This window comes from Hevea brasiliensis, chromosome 3, assembly GCF_030052815.1.
Source record: "Hevea brasiliensis isolate MT/VB/25A 57/8 chromosome 3, ASM3005281v1, whole genome shotgun sequence".
Taxonomy (NCBI): Eukaryota; Viridiplantae; Streptophyta; class Magnoliopsida; order Malpighiales; family Euphorbiaceae; genus Hevea; species Hevea brasiliensis.
The window spans coordinates 110,910,814-110,919,979 of record NC_079495.1 but is presented as its reverse complement, the minus strand read 5'-3'; the positions used below and the strand labels follow the sequence as shown (position 1 = coordinate 110,919,979).

The 9,166-nt window shown below is 34.0% G+C and overlaps 2 protein-coding genes across 2 annotated transcripts; both read left to right on the top strand.

Moving 5' to 3' along the window:
- The first annotated feature begins 623 nt into the window (after positions 1–623).
- Positions 624–4,384, top strand: LOC110639297 (probable protein phosphatase 2C 34). The gene is made up of 6 exons (XM_021790186.2): positions 624–924; positions 2,172–2,487; positions 2,710–3,018; positions 3,433–3,550; positions 3,640–3,863; positions 4,081–4,384. Exons 2-6 carry the CDS (start codon positions 2,245–2,247, stop codon positions 4,291–4,293), a joined length of 1,107 nt encoding a protein of 368 aa, XP_021645878.2. The 5' UTR covers positions 624–924; positions 2,172–2,244; the 3' UTR covers positions 4,294–4,384.
- Positions 4,385–5,841: 1,457 nt separating this feature from the next.
- On the top strand, positions 5,842–7,427 carry LOC110639271 (protein ROH1). Its single transcript, XM_021790145.2, has one exon. It carries the CDS (start codon positions 6,088–6,090, stop codon positions 7,264–7,266), a length of 1,179 nt encoding a protein of 392 aa, XP_021645837.1. The 5' UTR covers positions 5,842–6,087; the 3' UTR covers positions 7,267–7,427.
- The last annotated feature ends 1,739 nt before the right edge of the window (positions 7,428–9,166 follow it).

Genomic DNA, 9,166 nt, shown 5'->3' with positions numbered 1-9,166 from the left:
AATAATAAAATTGATTAATTTTTATAATTAAATTCTAAAATTTATAAATTTATTAATTAAATTCTTATATTTGATTAATGTCTTAAATTGACTTGACCATCAATAAACTATTATATATTCAATAAATAAAAAATTATAAGTTAAATTTTATTATATTTTTTTAACTTTGTCAACACTTCAATTTTACCCAATAAATTATTAATTAATGTATTATTAATTTGAAATATCAATCAACGTGAGAATTTAATTAGTATTTATGTAAATTTTAAGATTTAATTATAAAAATTAACAAATTTTATATTTTTTTGTAATTAATTCTATTATATTGATAATTTAATATTTAATTTCACTATAATTACAATATTTTTTATATTCACAGTTAAAAATGCTTTTGAGACGACTCCCATTAAAGTTTTAATATGAGTAATTTCGAAAAATATCATATTTTTATAATATAATGTTGTTAAATTAAATTCAAAGGAGGCCCAGCAGTTGAAATTTGAGGATTCAAGTTGCCTTAAGTTAAGGGAACAATTAAGTCTACCAGTCTAACAAAAGAGACAACAAAATGTCAATAAAAATCATTTTCATGCTTAATAATTCAGCCAAGTCATATGTTTTATTCAAAGCTGCAGAAATTAAAATATTTTCATATTATAAAAATAATAAGGCTTTTTCTTTGTTATTTTCTCCAAATACAAAGATTAAACACAGAGAAATATCACAACCCAACGAAAGAGAAAGAGAGAAACTTCTCTACCTCTCTCATTATGGATTGTGATTTATCTCCTTATTGTCTTTCTCCAATTCTCGGTTCCTCTTCTCGGACTTGTTCCCTCATGTTCCGGCAGATGGGATCATCTTTCCGGCAATTTCGTCAGATTCCTGCTCTCTGATTTTTATCTGTTTTTCTTTTGCATCAAGGTCTTTTATCCTTCTTGATTCTTTTTTTTTTTTTCATTTGAGTTATGGGTTAATGTTTGTTTGGTTTCTGGTAGAATGAAGGAAAGAAAAGGAGAGATACTTTGTGTTTTTCAATTTTTTTGTTTGTGAAACGGTGAAAGATAAGCAGCTTAAAAAGCTGTTCTTTTTTTTTTTTGGTCAATATTTCATCTGGATTTGTTTGGTTTCTGGGAAAATATTGGAAAGAGAGAAATTTTGAATAATAAGTTTCAATCATGTCGAATTATAATTCATGAAAATTTCTGATTTTTCTGTTAAGGATATGCCATTTGTTTAGCTTCGAACAATATAATGTCATATAACTTTTAACCATATTTTTTCACTACATCTTTTCTCCGCTGAAAGAGCAGAACACGAGTTTGGTTTCCTTCCTGAGAAAATTTGTGGACGAGTTTTAAGTGAAAATATAGCAGGATACAGACTTTTCTCTTTTTTTGGAATAATTAAGTTAGATATAATAATTTATTATTACTCGGCTGAATTCAGGTTTATTATTTATTTTAAAGATTTACTGGGAAAAAAAATGATTCAAGGCCATTTATTTTACTCTATCTTTTCCTTTTTTCCTATATATTTTCCTTGATTTTCTTGGCAAAGGAACAAATGGGTGAACCTCTGTTTTAGTTGATAAGTAAATGAAAGCAAAGATTGAGGATACAAAAAATTTTTTTGAATACCTTCACCTTTTGTTTTTGCATTCTGTAGATTGCCAACTAGTTGTAGTAGGTATATGTTTGAGTCGGTACTTTTTTAAAGCTTTCCTATGGCTGCCAATGGTTTCTAAGAGATGAAATTCAATATTTACCCTTCCAGTCGCATTTTCTGATAAACCAAACAAGAGCAGTAATGGAGCAGCCTGCCAGAAAAGTCTAAAATCAATAGTCTATTTTCTGTTTCTTGTTCTTTTGTTCTTGGCCTTTCTACAAAATTCAGGATGCAATATTGGAATTCCATGTCAGATTGAATATTAGATTTACAGTTTTTGGTTTTTACTCTTATTAAATTGTAAGATTCTTGGCTTTTAGAGGCGGATCACACCGTTTCAACTCAATAGATTTTTACCAATGTTCTGGTTCTTACCAAAACATTTTTTAGTCAAAAAAATGCAACTTGGCTTCCTTTGTTAAGAATTTTTTAGCATTTTTTCCCCTTTTGTAGTCATTCTTGCACCGTGTTTACGTGCTTATTATTTTTGTTTAAATGCTTAGGTTTTTCAATCTGCAAAAGGGTAGGAGTCTACAACATTCTGGTGTCCGTTGGACATTGAACTTTAACATTGGAATGGGGCATCTATCCTCCATGTTCAATGGGTTGGCGAGGTCTTTTTTGACAAGAAAAGGGAAGAATATTGGGAATGGTGATGGAAGGGAAGCCGCAGAAGCAATGGCCAAAGAAGCAAAGAAGAATGACTTGATATTACGATCTTCTGGTGTTGTAAATATTGATGGCTCGAAGAATTTTGCCTCAGTTTTCTCAAAGAGAGGCGAGAAAGGAGTGAACCAGGATAGCTTTATTGTATGGGAGGTAAGAATAAAACATTAGTAACTATATGCTCATTTATTTCCAAGTTTGTGCAGTCATATTTCTTTGATTCTAATTGGCAAGAAATAGATGCTATTACACCAATATGGCACAGAAGTTACAAGTTGTCTAGTTCTTTAGATATGTGTATGTCTTCTTGTACGCTAAATGTGATCTAAATGCATTTCTCATTGAATAACGTTGTCATTTTGTGTATGGAAGTAGGAATTTGGATGCCAAGAAGACATGATGTTTTGTGGGATTTTTGATGGACATGGTTCATGGGGTCATTTTGTGGCAAAGAAAGTCCGAGAATGGATGCCATCATCTTTACTGTGTAATTGGCAGGAGAGTCTTGCCCAAACGTTACTCGATCCAGATGTTGACTTGGAATCAGATAAAAAGCATCAAACATTTAATGTATGGAGGCATTCCTATATAAAGACTTGTGCTGCTGTTGATCGGGAGCTAGAGCAGCACCATAAGATTGATTCATTCCAGAGTGGAACAACTGCCTTGACGATTGTCAGACAAGTAAGAGAAGCTGCTAAATTCCTGCTGATATTTGAATGTTAAATGCTTACAAATTTTACATTTCAGTGTGCTGTTAAGCCATCTGTTTGTGGATTAACATGCTTTTTACGAAAATGAAAGAAGTGGTTATAGGATAGGCCTTGAAAATAAGGGGGAAAAAGGAAATTTTCATTCATTGGAAGATTATTTTTAGGATGCTATTGTGAAGAAAGGGAAATTATTGCCTAGATTTGGTCCACTATGGATCAAGATACAAACATTTGGGACCATGTTTATTTAATAGGTTTGTTGAATCTATGGTAAACCAAGTTTAAGCAACAAAAATCCTGTGAAGATAATAAGTATTCTGACATGGATAATCAATTATGACATGATGTTCTCTTGTATTATGATCTTTGTTTCTGTTTTGTCTAGGAAGAACATATTTTTGTAGCAAATGTTGGCGACTCTAGAGCTGTATTGGCTACCACATCAGATGATGGAAACTTGGTAGCAGTTCAGCTTACTGTTGATTTCAAGCCCAATTTACCTCGTCAGTTTGTTCCCTTCTCTTTTTCATCTTCCTTTGAAAGCAAGAAAAGACTTGTTTCTCACAATAATTTTGGTCTTTCTTTTTTGCAGAGGAGTCTGAACGGATACTTCAGTGCAAGGGACGAGTGTTCTGTTTGGATGATGAGCCAGGAGTGCACAGAATTTGGCTTCCAGATCAGCAATCACCAGGCCTAGCAATGTCTAGAGCCTTTGGGGATTACTGCATAAAGGATTTTGGACTTATTTCTGTGCCTGAAGTGACCCACAGGCATATAACCAGCAGAGACCAATTTGTTGTGCTGGCAACAGATGGGGTATGTATAATGCATTACAGTGGTAGTAGTTGCCAATATCTGATATAAAACTTGATCAAATTTCTTGTCGAGTACTCGATAATCTCTGACACAACAGGCGTTGTTATTTCTGAAATGTGTTTAAGAAAGTTTCTTGAATGCATTAATTTGCAACATAAGCAAATTCTTGTGCTGGAAATGGATTGAAACTTTAAAAAAAATTGCTTTTATGATATAGGTATGGGATGTCCTCTCTAATCAAGAAGCAGTGCAAATTGTATCTTCAACACCAAACAGGGCAAAGACAGCTAAACTTCTGGTTGAATCTGCTGTCCATGCATGGAAACGCAAGAGGAAGGGAATTGCAATGGATGATATATCTGCTATTTGCCTTTTCTTCCACTCCTCTCCTCTGTCTCAACAAGTTCACCTTGTTAGTACCCCAAAATAGTGATCAGAAAATATAAACTAGCAAGGCAGTTGCTCCCAATGTTTATTTCCTTCAATTTTCAATCTAGTTATTAAAAAGCATTCATACTTTATTCCTCCTTGTTTTTTTCTCCCTTCATTTGGCCCTGTTTGCAATCTCACACATTTGAAAATGATTTCAATACCTAGTGGATTTCTCAAATGAGCAAGTTCACTAGATTTGAAAAAAAATTATGCAATGAAATCGATACATGTATAACGGTTTTATTGTGAACCGATGTATAATGGTTTTATTGTAAGTCGGTAACTGTGGTGGGTTCCACTAAGGTTTGAGCTTATAATCTCACATCTACATCATAATTATTAGGTTTAATCTGCATCATAATTATTAGACTCAATTTGAACCTTGACTGAGCTGAATGAACGAATTGATGGGTTACTAGTTTAATCAGCTAGTCATAATAAATTAATTAAATATTATATGTATTAATATAAATAAATAAATAAATATGTTGAATTATTTTTTAATTTTCTAAAATAAAAATTTTAAAATAGCATTTTTAAATTTTATATAAAACTAGATTTTATTAAATTTTATGAGTAAATTACTAAATAATATTAAAAATTGAATAAATTAAATTCATTTTCATAAATTATTTAAATATTTTATTAAGATTTTAAATTTAAAATGATCAATTGTAGGATATAGAAACTAGTCAATTAATTTTATTTATTAAAAATTAAAAATAAAGATAATTTTAATATATATTTTTTATAATAACCTAGTTGATAAAAAACAATTATTCATAAATATAAATATAAATATAAATAAATATATATATATATATATATATATATATATATATATATATATATATTCATATTCAATAAAAGATAATTTTTTAAAATTAATTTAATTATCTACTAGTGTTCTATAATATCATGGTTAGATCAACTTTTAACCGGATTCGGTTGAAAATATAACTTTTTCTTTTTACAGCGAAGTGAAACAAACGCACACACGGATGTATAAAAGTTATTGTACCAACACTCACATTTAGGTAATTGTTGATTGGGAGGAGTTTTGGCATATGTCTATAAACCTACACACATATACATCCACAACAGATGTGGAAGCTCAAAGGTTCTGTTCTGTGCACGCCCCACATGGGACTTCAACCAGACCGCACTGGCTCACCCACAAACAGCAACAAGGTCTTTCTATTTTTTTGACAGGAAAGTGAAATACACGCACACAGGAGAATATAGAAGTTATTGTATTAACATTTATACTCGGGTAATTACTGATTGGAATGAGTCTTGATACATGTCTACAAGCCCACACACACATATCCATAATTGATGTGAAGCCAGTTTAGTGTTATTTTACCAATTTATAGAGTCAATTTGATAAATGGGACTTAGATTTAACAACAATTGACAATTGAATAAACATTGAAAAATAGCCTTTTTTAGATATAAATATTTAATTCTTTTTTATTTATAAAAATTGATATCCATATTTAAAGAAACCAATAAATGAATCAAAGGACTTAGCATACAGTGGTGTGCAAATGCAAGGCACTAAATTTTTAGCATAAATTTCGTAAATATATGGCCACCGTAGGAATAGATTCAAGACACAGAAGAATTGGTCTCATCCCAGGCGAGCCATAAACTCTGCCAGCCGTTTCTCCTTCTTGGACTTGACCTCACCTTTTCTTTCTATCTTCTTTTTTTCTTTTTTCTTTTTTCTTTTTCTTTTCTTTCTTTCTCTCTCTTGGGTCATTTCTTGGATTCAAAGTCTCTGGAAAAAATGCCTGGAACAGAGCCCCAACCCTCCTTTCTTGGCAGAATCAGCATCCGCCGGAACCAGGTTTCCGCCATGGACGTAAACCATGATCCAGAGCTAGAAGAACTCGAGCTTTTTCAAAAGCACGTAGCTGATCGCTTCACCGATTTGTTATCTCCACAGGAGGAGGTGGCTTCCACTGAAACTCTGCTCTCTATTTCATGGCTCAGGAAACTTGTAGACGTGTTCTTGTGCTGCGAAGCTGAATTCAAAGCTGTCCTTATAATGGGTCGCGACCCTTCTCAAATTTGCAAGCCACCGTTGGATCGATTGATTCCTGAACTGCTGGACAGAGCTGTTAAAGCTCTGGATATATGCAATGCCGTGTCTAGTGGGATTGATTCTGTGCGTCAGTATCAGAAATTCGCAGAAATTGCAGTCTCTGCTTTGGAGCAGAAGCCAATGGATGATGGGCAAGTAAAGCGAGCGAGAAAGGCCTTGAATTCTTTGTTAACTGCGATGAAGGTAGATGATAAGGAGAAAGATTTTAAGGGTGCAGAGAGAACATGGTCTTTCGGGAGGAGAGGAAATACCAATCCTTTTCATAAGGAGCGAGCTGCACGCTACTTCCGATCTCTTTCCATGATCATCGCTAAAAATTGGTCTGCTTCTAAGCAGATTCAGGCAATGTCTTCCAATCTCGTGCCTCCTCGAGGTGGAGAACCCACAGGACTTGCATTACCTGTTTATGTAATGAGCTCTGTTATGGTGTTTGTGATGTGGGCTCTGGTGGCTGCTTTGCCTTGTCAAGAGAGGAGTGGATTGGCAACGCATTTTCCGATTCCGAGGCAATTAACGTGGGCACATAGCATGATTGGGCTGCAAGAGAGGATCGGGGAGGAGTGGAAGAAGAAGGAGAAAAAAGGGTCGGTGGGGCTGTTGGAAGAGATGCAGAGGATGGAGAAATTGGCTCTGAATTTGATCGAATTTGCTGATGGGTTTCAGTTTCCAGGGGAGACAGAGAAGATGGAGGAGGTGGCAGCTCAGGTGGCGGAGCTTGCAGAAATTTTCCGGAAAATGGGAGAAGGTTTGGTGCCTTTGCAGGCGCAGATTAGAGAGGTGTTTCATAGAATTGTAAGGAGCAGAACAGAGGTTCTTGAAGTGTTGGATCATGCAGCCAAAATTTCTCAACCTACGACATAACTCGGCGCAAATAATTTGCTAAATTTTGTGCAAAATCATAGTCTTGAACTTTGAAAGTTTGAAAATTTCAAATTGTTCATGGGTGTATGAACATGTCCATGTAGAACCTAAAACTTTTTTTTTTTTGGTAGATGATTCTAATACCACTAAATTAAAATTTATTGTTGAGTTCATAATCTTTTGTTCAAGAGAAATGAAAATGCCCAATTGGAGGCTCTTGAACATAAGGGATATTGTAGCAGATTCTTCATTCCGAATTTGGAATTAAGTTCATAATATCCACAAAAGGGAATTCAGGGATTGGCACTTGCCCCCACAAATTTAAAGCACAGAAAGGCATCAACTAAAGACATAAACAATATTCAGAGGCAATATTCGGAGGCCAATTAATTTAGAATTTGGTACAAAGGTGTTTCTTATATAGACTTCACAATAGGCAGAGATATCAGAGTAGCTTTATTCGTCTCATATTGGGAGTTTGCAGATTCCTATCTATTTATGATAGACGCTGCCAGTACAGATCAACTCAATATAATTAATCATGTATTCATGTGTCTTTTTTGATACTAAAAAAAATAAAGCAACAAGTGTAAGCCAATCTTATATAAGTAGAATTATGCAATAAGATTATGCATATAGTTTTGCTTGCCTTCTACCTCATTCATCTCAACTCATTAATGCCTTAACATTCTGAAGAACATCGAAATCAGAATAAGCAGAACTATCAAGAGCTGTACTTTCCAAGTTGCAGCAAAATATCAGTTGAAGCTCCAGTTTCGACATAGACAGTAAACATCGGAGAGAGCCGCAATATAATCATCAGACCTAAAATTATTAGAGATATAAAATTATTCTTGTAGCTGTGGTCAACAAGTTTGAATTTTTAGATTAAGTGATTTCTTGACATGGTCAAGAGTTCAAATCATAGCCGCATCCAGTTATTAATTAATCATTTCAGCACAAGGTAAAGTTGGCATTCACACTTCGAGCTCACACGTGCTCATGTTTCAAACCCAGTTGGCATTCAAGTATGAAGGTGCATCAGAGATATAAAACTATTTTTTAGGGATCTCACAATTCCATAGAACAGTTAAGCAAAAGCTAACGTTAGCATGCAATCTTTCAGGCACCTCTAGAGCAATAAATCATATATCATATACTGTAACCAAAGGGACACCTGGTGCCATCTGAGAAATCAGTTGAAGTTGGGAATCACTTGTTCAAGAGCACTGCCTATTTACACTGTGGTGAACATAGCAAAAGCAGCAACTGGAGCGCTTGTTCTTTGCCAATCGTATGCAGATGCTGCAGTCAAGGGTGACGGAATGGGTCGGACGAGTTCCAAGTGAAAGAGATGATGGATGGATGGATGGATGGAGATTGAGCTAAGAGAGTTCTTTAATGGTGAAAGTGATGACAAGGAAGTGAAGGATTAACATTTCGAACTCCAGAGCTCACAGTCAACTGAAGTTCATCGGTATTTTCTTGAGGTTATTATTCAAAATTGAGGAAGGAAAAAGAGAGAGAGTTTATATGGCGAAAGTTACATGCTTTTTCACATCACGTACTGATTTTATGAATCTTTCTTGCCATAGATAAAATGTGCAAGTTTTTCACATTATCATGTCATGTCTTGGAGTCATGATTTTTTGCATTGATTCTTCCATTTATATTAAATCACCGATATTTACATTATGAAATAGACATTTAATCATTGAATTATCATGGCTTGACTGATAAAGTAAGATTCTAACACTGGTTATCCTTTGAGGACCACACATGGACACAGAAGAAGATGATTCAAGATTATCTTCAATGTGCTCATGTGTTCACTTCATGTCGTTATATACATTACAAGAGAAAAATAGAATGTCGTCACAGTAAGGATAAAGCCTGTACT

What these genes read in the sequence shown, in the direction of transcription:
- LOC110639271 (XM_021790145.2), top strand. Translation starts at nt 6,088, where the DNA reads ATGCCTGGAACAGAGCCCCAACCCTCCTTTCTTGGCAGAATCAGCATC.
- LOC110639297 (XM_021790186.2), top strand. Translation starts at nt 2,245, where the DNA reads ATGGGGCATCTATCCTCCATGTTCAATGGGTTGGCGAGGTCTTTTTTG. An exon ending in CCTTGACGATTGTCAGACAA is followed by an intron (nt 3,019 to 3,432) that starts GTAAGAGAAGCT and finishes TGTTTTGTCTAG; the next exon opens with GAAGAACATATTTTTGTAGC. An exon ending in TTTCAAGCCCAATTTACCTC is followed by an intron (nt 3,551 to 3,639) that starts GTCAGTTTGTTC and finishes TCTTTTTTGCAG; the next exon opens with AGGAGTCTGAACGGATACTT.